The sequence below is a fragment of the Sylvia atricapilla genome, chromosome 6 (assembly GCF_009819655.1).
Source record: "Sylvia atricapilla isolate bSylAtr1 chromosome 6, bSylAtr1.pri, whole genome shotgun sequence".
NCBI classification, from domain to species: domain Eukaryota; kingdom Metazoa; phylum Chordata; class Aves; order Passeriformes; family Sylviidae; genus Sylvia; species Sylvia atricapilla.
This window is the reverse complement of record NC_089145.1, coordinates 31,268,318-31,284,076: the sequence shown is the minus strand read 5'-3', so window position 1 is coordinate 31,284,076 and position 15,759 is coordinate 31,268,318. Positions and strand designations below refer to the sequence as shown.

The 15,759-nt window shown below is 38.5% G+C and overlaps 1 protein-coding gene across 1 annotated transcript; it reads right to left on the bottom strand.

Annotated features, from left to right (window-relative positions):
- Positions 1–4,773: 4,773 nt before the first annotated feature.
- On the bottom strand, positions 4,774–12,405 carry EMC7 (ER membrane protein complex subunit 7). Its single transcript, XM_066321417.1, has 5 exons — positions 12,141–12,405; positions 9,753–9,872; positions 7,711–7,849; positions 7,099–7,179; positions 4,774–5,259 (listed from the first exon to the last, which is right to left on the bottom strand). Exons 1-5 carry the CDS (start codon positions 12,374–12,376, stop codon positions 5,107–5,109), a joined length of 729 nt encoding a protein of 242 aa, XP_066177514.1. The 5' UTR covers positions 12,377–12,405; the 3' UTR covers positions 4,774–5,106.
- Positions 12,406–15,759: the final 3,354 nt, after the last annotated feature.

Genomic DNA, 15,759 nt, shown 5'->3' with positions numbered 1-15,759 from the left:
GAAAGCCTAATAACAACACTGTCCCTCCCCTCCCAGTAAATCCTGGATATGGTAGCAAAGTTAGTAGGGCAATAAATGACTCCTGAGCTACAGTGTCTCCAAGCTCTGTTTAGGAGAGCACAGCACCCACAGGGGTTCTTCCTGCCAAGCTAGCCTCTGTGCCAGTTCCTGGTTAGGAACAAGCCTTTGGAGATACAGACCATGATTAAGCCTATTAAATGGGACCTTCCAAATGCCCTATGGACCACAGGTGCCTCTTGTGCTTCTCCTGCCTAAGAATGTGCAAAATGTAATCTTTTCAACCTTTTAACATCATTCAGTAAATCTGCTTCTCCACTGATCTGAAGTTTAAAATTTTAAGTTCTTTCTGTGTTCCTTAGCTCATCAACAGTAGATATAAACACTTCAATTTTCCTTTATTTTGTTAAATTAGCACAATATATAGCCAAATATATGCATATCTTATTCTGACACATCAGAATGAAAGCCACTAAGGGTTTGTTACTATTTATTTCATATTGGTTATTTTCCTAAAAGAAGTAAGTCTCAAATGGAATGTAAAATGGTACCTACTAACTACCAATAGCAAGAAAATTAAGGTCAAAGATGTCTTAAACATCTTTGTCTTAAATCCTTTTAGTATTTTAAGGTACTGCTGTCACTGTTAACTTAGGGTCCTTTTAGCAAACTGTAAAACAAACTTTGCCCTCTTTGAGCTACTGATCACACATGACCTTTATGCAATTAAAGGCACATTAACACCCAAGTGGAGATGTTTAAATGGATCTTAGTAATTTAATACACTTTTCACTAAGTTGGAAAACAGTATGTACTTAAATTGCCTAGATCCTTTTTGAAATCTTGACATGCAGTTACTTAAAAACGGTTGCTTTAACAGATACATATAAAGATCTACACAATAATGCTTAACAAAAGTACTCTTTAACAGGATTACACACTGGATTTTTTTTCAGTAAGCTCATTGCCACACTATCCGAGTACCCAATATTCATTACTAAATTTATCTTCACAATTACTTTTACGAGATGAGTTTCTCATAACTCATACACAAGAAATTGTAACAGAAATAATAGATGTTTTGTACAGTCTGACAGTTGCATCCAAACTCAAGACACTTGATACTAAAGTTGTCTTCACAAATACAAGTCTTAATCACAAGCCAGCCTGTCTCTGAAGCAATACACCCCATTTACAGAGCCATTATCATCACCACTATGTGCCAAAGATAAAGAGCACCAACAACTTTTGCTTAAAACAAAGAGGAGATAGCTGTACATTAGATTTCTTCCTTATATGTGTAGAATGTGAACATCTTTGATGATGCAATTGGCAAAACTATTTCAAAATGTTCCAAACACCTTCCAGACCATCTTAAATGACTAATAGCTAAAACAGACCAGCAAAAATATGTCTCTTCTCCCTTCTACATGTCTTGTCATAAACTCAGTTGCCCACTCATTCAGAATGTGGCTAAATGAGCTCTTCAGCTACAAATCCTCAAGATGCAGTGAGCTCATTTTATTACTCACACTCACTGCCAGGGACAGAGAATTCCTGCCTCTGACTGAATGTTTCTGGTGCTTACTTTGTGCTGGCTCTGGGATTTCTTTGATCCTTCTGTAAGCTGAATTAACTTTCTAAAACATAAGAGAATTCAAGCAGACTGATGAACCAATTTCACTTGTTAAATCAAGGCATGACAAAGCCTGAGAAATACCAGAACTTGTAATCAGAAGGCATCAGGGTTATCCAGGCCAAGCTGATCTTCCTCCTTTTGGCAATAAGGAAATCAGCTTGTCCATAGTCCAAATAAATCTTTAATTTCTGTTCTGAGGTATCAGTTGCTTCATTTCACCGTCTGCCTTATGTTATCTCAAGAAATCTCACTAAAAGGCAGCTATGTTGGGTTTTTTTTTGAAAATGGAGATGACAGACCTAATACAGAAGACTGCTCCTAAAAATCAGTAAATAAGAAAATAAAACTGAACTACAGCAAACATTTATTTTCTGCAGAATTCAACCTTGCAGTGTAACTGCTACAGGATCAAGTAAGCTTTGCCTAGTAGCATTTATGATAGCCCAAGGCCACATTACAACCTTAATTGACTGTGCTGTTTTTGACTGTGGCAGTTATAACCTTCACATTGGCTGGTGTGGGGCCATGTCTAGGAGTTGTGCTGCAAACAGTGTTGATAAAATGTTGATTTTCATTACTGATGCACAGTGCTCCCACAGAGCCAAGGCCTTTTCTGCTCCTCACCCTACCCCACCAGCAAGGGGCCTGGGAGTGCACAAGGAGTTGGGAGGTGACACAGCCAGGACAGCTGACACCAAATGACCAAAGGGATATTCCAGACCATACGGCATCATGCTCTGCATACCTAGTGGGGGGAAGAAGAGTGGGATATCTGGAGTGATGGCTTTATCTTCCCAAGAACACATTAGGTGGGCTGAAGCCCTGTTGTCTTGGGGATGTATGAACTGCCTGCCCATGGGAAGTTGTGAATTCTTTGCTTTGTGTGTGCAGATTTTGCTTTCCCTATAAACTGCCTTTATCTTGACCCACAAATGTTCTTTTACCCTTCTCTCTTCCCCCTCCCACCGGGGAAGTGAGTGAGCAGCTGCATGGGGCTGGGCTATTGGTTGAGGTTAAACGGCAATGACCAACTGACTCTAAGTGACCAATGCATTCTGGCTAGAACCTCTTTGTTCACTTGACACACAGGTTCCAGCTCTAAAATGAAAAAAAAATTGTAACCTGCAATAGTTCATCAGCAGACTAACAGACTTCTGCAAATTTCTTTATCACAAGGGTGTCTGAAAAGGAGGTGAATAATGCACTAGATTTTCGGGTTTGGAGTTTTTGGTAACAGGCTTCTGAGAGCGGGACACTGCATCTGATCCCGATGCACAAAGGAAATGCCTCAACCTCCATACACAAAGTACTAAGAAAAAGAGAAGTGTTGAATATTCCTTATGCTACTTCCAAAGTTTTGCAACGATTTTTACAGTTCCTGTGAACATTTTCCACTCTGAACTCTTAACAAACTTTCATCTTTTCATGGCCTGAATTCTCCATTCTCCCTAGAAGACCAATCAAGAATGTGAATAGACACCATGAAAGGCGGCAGAAATATTAGTTCCTACCTTTGGAATTTTATCATGTTCCTAACATGGAAAAATGCATCGGTATGATAAAATATAAGCTAATGCAATTCAACTTTTATTTCAATTACTGTTAAACAAAAGTAACTCGTGGCTTGTCCTTTCCAGGATAGCACAGTAATGACGCTAACTGCTCCATCTTCAAAGAACTGCTTTCTGTTTTTCATATAATTTTTCATAAAACACTGCTTAAAGAGGGTTGTTTTTTTTTTTTTAATAGTTTGGGGTTTTTTTCTTCACCAATGCAACTTGATACTTATTTCAGTAGATCCTTCCAGCAAGAATATCCAAATATCTTCTTGTCTCCACAGGAAATATTTTACTTAATATGTGAAACAAAGACTATTCAAGGAAAACAAAAAGAAAGCAAAACGAGCAGCTTACTTTACAGAGAGAAATCTTTCACTGTCCACAGCAAACACTAGGTTATTTCTTCTCCATACCTTAAAAATTGACTTAATCTTATGAATGAGTATTTAGTCTCTGGCAACTTGAATGTTTCCCAACATAACTTCTAAACATGTGTTCTACGAAAATTTATAGCCCTCTTCTGTGTATGGCAGAACAAATACATGCATTAGAATAGATCTTTCTTCAGATGTACTGTAAGTGGATGTTAAATACATTTTTGGAAGCAGATATACATTACCTATGTTGTATGGACACTGTTACCTAAGAAGTTACCAACTGTAGGGATGAAGAACAGCATTTATGATGAAAAAAATTTTATGGACTGTTGCTAATAGGGTGTGGCAAGTTTGCTGTCATTTTAATTTGCAAATGTTCAACTAATGAGAAACAATCAGTTTTTTCAACTTTTGTCTGGGTAGCTTGAAAAGATACTGGGTAGGAGATATACAGGCATGGTCAAAGAGCAAAGTTCTGCCAGTGACTCAATATTTGAGAGCCATATACTTTGGAAGATAACTTATAAGATGAGCAGAATTCAGCTTCCTGCTACACCTGAAGTTCTTTTCTTTCATTTTAAAATTAGGTGATTTGAACTTCACTTAAAATTCTGTATTTGGCCTCAAATCATTCCACTGGTAAGTTGAAAGCACAGCACGCATAAAAAGAGTGAAAAGCCTCAGTGTCACAGAAGTGATACATGTAAATTAGAAAGAAAGATTCAAGATCTTGAAAGCTTAAATTACTTCCTCATGGCAAGATACTTTGCTTTCTTTCCTCCCAAAGGGTTTTTATCAGAAAGTAAGTCAGAGTAAAACTGGGCAATACACAGTGGAAAATCTTTGAACTAAAGATTGCCCAGCAAGGTTGTGGAGTCTCCTTCACTGAAGATAGCCAAGAACCATTTGAATGCAATCCCATGCCATGTGCTATAGGATGACCCTGATTGGGATATTGGACCAGAGGACTCACTGTGGTCCCCTCCAACCTTACCCACTCTGTGATTCTGTAAACTGTACAGGCAGCAAACAGCATAAAATGAAATGATTTTATATGCAAAGTGACAAGCTGATACAGCAAATTACTTACCCAGTAATCTCACAACTCCATTTTGAAAGGATTGTTCATTTCAGAACTCCACAAGTGTAAAACATTAGACATCTTAAAACTGAACTCCACTTCTATTATCTTTGAAATTTTTAATATGTTGTCTTAAGACATTTATTATCATGAAGCACATTGTATAATTTATTTTAATTCTCTACAGAACAAATATAGTTAATTCAGTATCATCAATAACTTTATACAGATACAGTATTGAAGCCATGTCATCTTGCTTACTGTCAAGTACAAAACAGATTATACAGTCTAGAAAAAGCTACAAACCACACTTTGTAGCATAACGTATGTTGTGCCTGGTTAAAGTTTACATTAGTGGCTTTTTGATCTTTCAAGACAAATAAACGTGACAACAAACAGGTGTGGAAACTCAGACTTAGGAGGAAGACTTAACTACCTCCTTTTTCCAGAACTACTTTTCCCTGCTTTATTGCTGCTACCACTTGACTTGCTGGAAGATTTTGAAGAGAAAAGTCTTGTCATGAATTCAGACACATCTGGCAGCTCATGGTTGGAATTCAGCATGTTCATTGACTGCTCCATTTCCTGCATGCAAAATCAGATAATCTTAATAGCTTGTAAGAATTCTGGCTGTATCTAAGGCATCAGTTGAAAGACTGTATGAGAAAGATACCACATTTTCCTAAATACTGTTTTACTTTCTGTAGTCTTCCATGATACATATTGCTACACAGTTTTATGCAACCACAGCCAAACACCCAGATACACACAGAAACATAAAACCCCAAAACTGAAAGCAGCAGTGTATGGAAAATGGTAACCATATCTTAAGCAGTCTTACAGGGGAAGCATCAGCTAAAAAAAAAAATCTAAAAGATAAAAATTATTTTCAGCACTACTTTTCTCCATATTAAAATTTAGGCTATTGTTTAGATATTCAGATCTGTGTTCTCATACATGTCACACTTTTGTTTTTCATATTAGTAGTATTTATAGCAAATTAACAAAATTTTTCATGCTGTTTGAAGGAATTAGATGTTTTTATTGCCTTGTTTTCTGACACTAGAGTACTGCAGGTGAGTTGTCATTCCTTCAGGAAAAAAAGGATTTTAATATAAGACCATATATCCATGTAAGCTTAATGTAACTTTAGGGTTTAGCACAGTGGTTCTATGAAATGAATTAGTACATTTAAAAAACCCCACAACAATCCTGAAGTACTTTTAATGCCTACAACAGCTGAACTGCACATCCACAAAGGGATAATGCTTATAGCAATTGTGAGTTTTGTGTGGGATTGTCACCTCATTCTTCTCCCATTCAGAATGATAGATCTTTAAGTGCTTTCAAGGCATTTTAGTAGCCTTTGTTACTATTGCATCTACACTACACCTCTACAACAAGCACAGTTACCAAATCATAGAACTTTCTACACAAACTGGTACTGTGCTGATTCCAGAAAGAAAAAACAATTTAATTTGAAAAACATCATACAACCTCCATAAACCCCACAAGTTAACAATTTAATATGTGGTCATCTAGAGAATGCCATTACAATTTAGGTCTTAAAAACAACTTTTTCCTACTCTTTAAAGATAAGTTAAATTATAGCCAAAATTCTTCCAACTTAAAAATTTCTCCTTAAGAAATCATATCAGTTATCTGATAAGAACTAAATCATTGGAAGTTTTGATGCTTTTATCATCAGAACAGCCTGTCTATAAGCAGTGTCAGATCAGTGCAAAAAGTAAAGAATATGTGATTATCTTTTTTTAAAATTCAACTTTCAGAATTCAGCTTGGTTTGAAGAACATGCCATGAATACCTAGCATATCTTTGTATGTTTTTAATCAAAATTATAAACAAAAGAGCATGATACAGCTCTGATATGCCTTATAAAGGTATTACTTAATTTTAAAAAAAATATGGAGACACCTATAAAGTACTACTGAAGACAGTGGTCATTTACAAAAAAAGGAGTTTTTAGTTAACCAAACTTTCACAAAGCAGACACCCATGACAGACAAATAATACTTGTAAAAATAAAAGATTTAGCAAACACCTTGAATCTCCATTTTGTCCTAGCCTTCTGCTATTCAGCATGTTGCATGATGAAAGCACAATATATCAGATAATTTAATGACTGCATTAATACTCCATACCATATATACTAGTGTGATATCTGGATTTAACAGTAAACAGTGAACTGTAGTTTAGGCTGAAGCACAAGAGAACCCCCCATCACACTCAACATACTTGACACTTATTAAATGACTCATTGCTAAAACAGCAACACTGTATTAGCTAAATAAATGATGCCCATTAAGCCTTCCCTTAAAGTACAGTTTTGTTTTTATTACTTTTCTGTGCCTTGAAATCTCATTATCTTTGGTCTCTCCATACGCATCAATTGAATGTACTTACCCGCCTCATATCAGGATCACTGGTGTTGACAACTTTAGGCAAAAGCACAAATATCAGTAATGGAAGAACCATCATCATCACCTGCAGAAAAAACAGGAAATACCTCTTCAGCTTAGTTGTTGCTCTAAACACTTTTAGACCTACTAAAATAAAATGAAGCTCTATTAAACAGCCAAACTCTTGAACTACTGCATTCTGAATCAGTAAGCCAGAAACACTTGTCAGGAAAGAAACCTGCTTAGGGAGTACTGTGCTTTGAACAACAGTTTCAAAGTCAGACCAATAAGTCAAACAGTCGTTCTCTCTTACATCTGTTGCAATTAGAGTTTTGCAACATGTTGATCCCTGCACTACTAGAGCAGCATCGCATTGTCAAAGGAAGAGACTATGAGCTACTTTCAGAGTCTGTACATTAACAGTGGTATATAGGGAAGGAGATGTCAGAGAAAAACTTCCCATTTGTAAGCAATAAAATCCAAGAACACAATCCTCTCGGAAGAGCAAAGGAAAGATGCACGTTTTTCCTCAGTTGTTTTATTCTTAGTATTCTGATGAAGAGCTCTATTTGGATCCTTAATATACTTGTGATATTTGTGTGTTGCCTGTACGTACCATAGGGTTCATGAGGAAATCTGTCCATCCCCAAGATTCTCTCTTTATGAAGTATGAAGGTGGCCCAGAAGATTTCATCTGGAGTGGATATGGCAGCCTGACAACCTCAGAGGGTTTGATGTAATTCACATATCTTGCTCTATTAGGCAAAATGTAAATAATTAAAAATATAAACACAGAATCTTTGGCAAACAATAAAGATTTTAAAAAATTCAAACAAGTTTTAATAAAAGACTACAAACAAAACCATCTGCTATGCAGTGTCAGCTAGGCTTCACTTTTGAAAAGCTAATTTGCCTCAGCAGCTTATTTTAAGGAATCAAAAGTGAAGCATTTTTTGTCACCTTGTTAACAAACAAGAAAAACCTATGCTGTTTAAGGTGCAGCTTTGAACAGTGCAGTGCAGTTTAACCAGTTTGCTCAGGATATCAATTACTTGTGAAGTTAATACCTTTTCCATAAGTGCATTACTCTACGTTTGGAAATACTGAATCTCAGTCCTTATTACTTCATAAGGTTTTTCCACATTTCATCACCAGTATTCTTCATTTGGGCCTAATATTTAGCTATTTATTTAGTACTAACATCTTTGTTATTCTTGACCCGTTTTTCATGATTCATGAATATTTATCCGTGTCATGCAACTCCAGGGATGACATCTGTCCATAAATAATTTATTCCGTATGGTAAATTATTCTCCAAATATTCATCTATAGAATGTCTTTCCCTCCTATCTTATGACTATGTCACTTCTTCAAAACTTGAGATTTTAAAGTAGATTTTATCAAATACATTTGTTATCCAGAGAGGCTGTTTCCTCTTTCTAGTTATTACCATAACTTTTTAAGGCAGCACATCCCTTAAAAAAGCCCTGTTGACACTTTCCCCAAGTATCATTGTTTTTCATGCACCTTTGACTCCTCAATGCATTCCTTGTTACAGTTTCTGTCTGTTGGACTGGTAGAGATGACAGGTCTCCTGATATCTTCCTCTGCAGATGTATGCCAGCAATTTATTCAACATCAAATTTGTTTCCTTACTAGTCCTTAGATATACAAACAGTGCTAAGAGTGAGGTTATATCCAATATTTTGTCTATATCTTTGTATTTGTTACATATTAATTATTGCCAGTAAGATACTAACAAAGTATAAAAATAAATACTCCATGAAGTCTGGAAAAAACTCAGCTCAAACAGCTTGAGCTTATTATAAGCTCAAACATTATTATATTATGAGTATAATTATGTATTATAATCATATTGTTATTATATTAATTATTATTATAAACAGACTATTTGCACTGTTTTCAGTGAGATGTTGATTTTTAACCCTCCCTAAATATACTGCAGGAGTATTTACATTGGTGACTGTATTCCTAAAAGTTGTTATGTGCATGCTTGAACAAAGAAAAATTAAATACAAGCATTTTCATTTAAATGAAAATCACCTTAATAGATAGATTTTTCTGTATTATCGAATGGTTTGCAGTTACAGCCAAGAGTGGTTTGGCCACAACATAAAAACAAGCCAACAATCCTACAGAAACAGTAGCAAAATGGAAAATGCCAATATTAACCAGCAACTGCAACAAGTGGCCTATGGGGGTGCAACAGAAATATTTAAAAATTTCCTTGTGCCCAGTACTTATAGTACATTTATTAAAGAAATGTATGGAAAAAATGAGAAAAGGGAAGAAGGAAAAAGTGTTGACAAAAGCAGTTAGCTAGTTTATGCCCAGACTTTGCGGAGAATTGAAAAAAAAAAAAAAAAAAAAAAAAAAAAGAAAACAATAAAAAAAGCAAAGAAAGAGATGAACTCTTAAAGTCTCTTTTCTCTTATTTCAGGCAATAAATACGAAAGGAAGAAAGATATCAGACTTTGGTATTTGAGAAACGTGCTTCCAGAAGTGATGTTAAAAGAAGCTGACACATACAGCCTGAGATGGAACAAGAGACCTACAGCACTGTGTCCATGAGTTCTGACACTGTGCTGGCAAGCACACGTAATTCATCAGTACAGAGGCAAATCAGGAAAGGCTCACCTCATTTTGCCCTTTGAAGTTATGTCAACTCGCACGGGCTCAAATTTATGGGCAGGGGATATAACTTCTACCACGTAAGATCCTGAAGGTACATCATGAACCACAAAACTTCCATCTGTCCTGAAAAAAACAGTGAGTTCCACGACAGTTCAGTATGCTCCAGCATGTAAGACAGGGTGCTCTGTTGCACTTTAAATTTTTTTTTAAACAAGCTGTATCATTTTATATTACAAATCTTAATGTAAGCACAACGACCAAAAGAAAAATTTATATCAGTCAGCACTCACGATATCAAGCCCCTTGATATTGATATAGGAGTGGAAATTCCCCATTAGGTTAAAGATTTTGTTGTGCCCTGATGGTGTTGTCTTGCTGGAGGAGTAACTTAAAAGCCCTAATAAATGTGAAATAAGTTATATTTCATGTATTCAATTGATGGCAGGAGTAATTTACACCTTCCTTCCTCCTTCTGAAATACATACAATGAAGTTTACTTTGCTTCAGTGCTTCTGCAGAAAGCAAAGCCCCCCCAGACTGACATTCTACACAGTGTGGGTGGGTATAAGGGACGATTTGCAATGGACAAAAATAGTGATTTGTGCCCCTGTACCAAAATATCGTTTTTTACTTCTAATTGCTCCCTTTAGGACCAGCCCACGCTAGAAAGCTCAATCACAGCCATAAGGAAACTAAGAGCTCTGAAAATATACACAGAAGGGAGTTTTACACAGGTGGCTTTTATATTAAGACATGAAACTTGAATATTCGATGAAAATATGACTAAAAAGGTTACTTGCAAGCTTCAGACTTAAAGGTACAGAAGTTTTCCTCCTATATATCCTCCAGAAGTCTCCAGTAAGAAAAACCTAGTGTTCTCTACCCTGTTAAGAGCAACATCAAAGATCTCCTTCCTAAAAATAAGATGCAAAGTTAAGACAAAAATTTGTTCAAAGGGCAAAAAATTTAATGAACCCTAACAAATTAGCAAAATGCACTAGAAAAACAAATAAATGAGCCCTCTTAAAAATGGATTCTCAAAGAATTTGTCATTATGTCCTTCACACCATACCACTCTCTCCCTAACATGCACAACTTAAGGAGCTATCCACTTTCATGTGATGATTTGAATCCCTAAGAATACTTACACTATCTTATATTGCAACTGCTATAACAATGCTTCCCTGAGAACATCCTTTTAATTTTTCATTCTTTACAGTATTGGAGAAATTTAGGGTTTCAATTAAGCATTGTGGAATTTGCCAACCTGAAAGCAGCTATTAAATCAGCTCCCAAATATGATGTCAGGCTCTCATAACTTGTTTGTAGTGGCCTAGCAGGTGCAACACTGTCAAGATCCTACAAGATCTGCAGAGCAGAATCTGTTGTGCTAATGTATTGACAGAACCCAAAGTCAAAGTTAAGTTTAACTCTTACTGAAGAGGAATTAATTAAGAATTATGAATATTTATGAGGGCATGTCTTCATTGCACATAACCTCATTTTTATACGGATTTTAAAAGCAATGTATTCTACTGTACTGAAAACCATAGAGAAAAATTTAGAATTTACTTCTACTCTTGAAATTATGACATTAGCTCAGTTCTTAATTCTAAGGATATTTTCTGTGTCTTAGATTCTCTAGAGCTTTTGTTTATCTGAATATATCCAGTACCACTCGAGTCTGAATAAATGATGATTAAAATAATTAATAAAATAATGATTCTTTACAGCTTCCAGCTACATTTGCATGATGTTGTGTGAAGGACTAAAGCCACGTCCCTTAAACTAGCTGCCACGAGTACAGTTCAAGTTTTTCACGAATACTCAACACAGAAGTACAACTGTAACTTCTGCCATGAACAAATGTATCTCCACATCGGGTAAGTTCTCAGCCAAGGTGAGGTTCTGAAATAAGAAGCGGCAGAATTTACTACAGAAGCTGAGAGTAAACAGTCAGTCCAGATAGTACAAAGCCGTTTGAGGTTTCTGTTTTGGCTGTTTGTTTTGGTTCGGTTTTATTGCTTTTTAAATTAAAACTCCGTTCCTAAGTTTTTGGCCAGCAACCTGAGTCATCAGTTTGGATACGTCTGCTGGAGGCTGAGGCCAAAACCTACGGCACTACACATCGGCCGTGCCCAGCCCACTACAAGGCAAGGGCCGCGTTCACAGTACGGCCAGCAGCTCAGCTCGGGATTCTGTGACTGCACGATCCCACAGCCATGCGTGGCTGATGGCGACACGGCCGAGCCCTGCAGGAGCAGCCCCCGCCACCCGCCATCTCTGGCCTGGCCTGGCCTGCCAGCGGGCCGCAGGGCCCCGGGAGGCGCCGGCCCCCGCCCGGGCAAGGCCGCCCACCGCCCCCGGGCCCGAGCCCCGCCCGCCGCTCACTTCAGGAAGCCGACGTGCTCCTCCCCGTCCACCAGCACCCGGGCCCCCGCGATCCAGTCCTGCGGCTTCACCCCGGGCACCACGGCCCGGCCCTCGATCTTAAACCGCTCCCCGGGGCCCGCGCCGCCCGACAGCTCCGCCTGCCCGGCGGGCTCCGATCCGCGGGCACCGCGGGGCAGCGGCGCCGCCGAGAGCCAGAGCAGCGCCAGGCACAGGGCCCCGGGCCGCGCCGCCATCGCCGCGCACCGCCCGCCCCGCGCCTGCGCCTGCGCCGCCGCGGATGGCCCCGCCCCCGGCCCCGCCCCCGGCCCCGCCCCCGGCCCCGCCCCCGGCCCCGGCCCCGGCCCCGGCCCCGGCCCCGGCCCCCGGCCGGGCCCGCGCGCGTCGCGCCGCTCCCCGGCCCTCCGCAGGGCTTGGAAGGGCGGGGCGGTTCCCTTGTGTTTCGGGTTGTGAGTTCAGCAAAGGATGTTGCCACTTAAAATGTGGAATGACAGAATCGTGAACCTGAAGAAAAAGGATGTGTAAGAAGTACACGTCTCTTCCTTGGTAACGGATATATTTAAGGCATTGTAGTTTTAAATCTTAATAGTTCTCGTGAAAAGTCTAATAAACAATTTCTAGCGGGGAGAAAGTAACAAATCTTACAAAAGCTTAAAATTGGCCTAAAGAGTAATCTTTTAAAATTATTTATAGCACTGCACTTTGTTTCATTAGTTACAATAGAATGAAAATGTGTAGTAGAGAGGCACAGACTTCTGAGAGAAACCACGAGGGCTGTAATACCTTCCCTGCCCCTTAGTGTCCCTTTACAAAGCACATCCTGTTATGTCATATGTATTCATTGTCACGCTGTGGCTACAGTTGCTTCCTTTTACCTCTCTTATATATGTCAGAGATAATTACTGAACCTGTGGAAAACACTATCATTAAACAACATGAACCTGGTCATCAGCTGATAATAAAAATACTACATTATACTAGGCATGATTTTAAAAGCATATGTCATCCTGTGTCAGTGGGATGTTGTGAATTATTTGTCTATTAGGATCTTTGAGCTGTCTCTACTTTGAAGAAAATCATGAAGAAGTATGATCTATGAGGTTCTTCTGTCACGTAAGCTCACATACACCTAAAACTCCAGCAGTTTCGGGGGTGGAAACCTAAGAATGCCAGAACTGAATAGTGTTCAAAGTACTTACCAATAGAATCACTGAGCAGAAGCATTTATGATAAAGCTACTGACAACACTGTTAAGCAACACTCTTACCAGCACAACACCATAGACAGACATCATCTTCATAGTGACATATCATGCACTTAGTGTAAAAACGCTCCTTTCATAAAATATCCTCAAGGAACTGTATTAGGATACTGTCAGACCACAGTATGAATGATTGTGCCATCCAGTTTTAAGGATTTCTTCATTAATTTGGTTGATTACTGTCTTTCTCGGGTTAAGACTAGCTACAATGGCAGCTTGAGTGCATTGCAGAATGCTATTTTGTGAGTTTTGATATCATGCCGTGGATGTTTGTCTTCTAGGTAAAAAAGAAAAATCCCAGAACAACAGTAGTACAAAGGGAAACAAAGACATAAAAACATCCAGGCATGTATTTATGAAAATAATTAGTACATCAGCTGGGAGATGCTACCTGTTTTTATTTTGGAAGGAACTTTACTATTAGCAAAATTGTTTCTGCGGCTTGATTTCAAGTGATCTTTCATCAGAAGACAGATAAAACTGCCAAGTTACAGTTTCAGTTCAATGGAAACAACCAAACAATTCTATGAACTTGAAAATGCAGTCAAGAATGACCTCCACGTTTTGTAGTTGTCTCTTCATTGATAGATTCACTCCTTGAGTAGCAGCTACATAGAAAATTGCAAGTTTCTTAAAAGTTCTACCCTGCTCACAAGAACATTTTTGATTTTGTCTGAGTTGCTTCAACCAGCTGCTGCTAACACTACAGAACTGTCAGCCAGATGGAAGAGAGCTGACAGCCCCTAATGGTTTGAACAAAGAGAAAGCCTACATTAATGTAATGCCATCACACTGGTAACACTGAAATCTGTGTCCCCAGATTCTTGTCACTTTTGGTTTCACATACAAACTGAAAAAGCAGAGGAAACCTATTAAATGCCTCTGAACACATCATCAGAATCCAAGACCACCACAGTTGTTTACAAAGAAACAAGTGGCTTGGAGTACTGTTGTATACTGTAAGAGAGTTTTTTAATCTCCTGAGGATAAAATGAGTTTGCAAAAAAGGTAGCAGAACTTATTTTTTGATGAATCTTTTTGACAGTCAGAATGCTAGCATTACTTGCTACATGTCTTTTGCTTACAGGTCACCATTAGTAAAGCATTTAATTCGCCTTTGAACATTTCAGTGTAATTGCTCTGAAAACTTCTCTTTCCCTAAAGCTAATAGTACCTTGGCTAGTATTTACCTATTTGCTTGGGACAATGAAGATGATTTATTATTGATATTGGTTTACTGTAATACACGAGACAGGTGCTGGACCAAAAACAGGAGCAGTCCAAAATCTGTTTTGTGCACGACTCAGGCTGAATATGGAGAGGTGTTGACTTCGACCAGACAAGCAGGGAGCACCTTCAGCCATCTGCCTCTAATCTTACCATAATCTTTGAGTCAGTCCCCTGATATAGACACACAGATAAGAACACAACACACCGGATGAGTAATGCTGGTTCACAAATGTTTGGTGGAACATTGACAAATGTTTGTCAATCCTTGTTGACACAAAAAATAAATAAGAACTAGTGTGCATCGTAATACTCATAGCTACATCCTATTTGGTTTTTGATAAACTAATTAGAGGTGAAAAGAAATCATAATGCCCAGCAAAGTGAGAAGATTTATGAGAATACACAAACTGAAGGTTGATAGAAGAGTTCAGCATAAAGGTACTGTGAAAGGCCACAGCCAGGTAGATCATTTGCTGAGCTCTCTCCTACCCAAGGAACTTTACTATGATTAAACACAAAATTAACAAAAATTGTGCGGCTTATTTCTTTCAGCCCCACTAAAAAAATTATTGTGGTGTGCCATCTACTGGCAATTTACTGTGCTACACTAGAAATGGTAACAGACAGAAAAGTCAGGATTGCAGCCTGAGTTCAGCAACAGTCTTATTGTTCTTTTGAATTTAAGTTGCCCTGAGAGGGTCTCTGACTTGGAGCAGAAAGTGCACAGGCTATCTTCAGTTGCTGCAGAATACCAGTCTGTTTCAAACAGATTCTATTCAAAGAACAGCAGAGAAGCTGATGAAAGGTCTGGAGCACAACTCTCATAAGAGGCAGCTGATGGAGCTGAGTTTTTTAGCCTGGAGACAAGGAGGAGACCTTATTGTTTTCTAAAACTACCTGAAAAGAAGTTGCAGCAATGTGGGGATCAGCATCTTCAACCAAGTAACAAGTGACGGGAGGAAATGGCCTCAAATTGCACCAGGGGAGGTTTAAATAGGACATCAGGAAAAAAATCTTAATCAAAAGCATTGGTGAAGCATGGGAACAGGCTGCTCAGGGAAATGGTGAAGTCCCCATTCGTGGAAGCATTTAAATGACATGGAGATGTGATGGTTAGGGATATGGTTT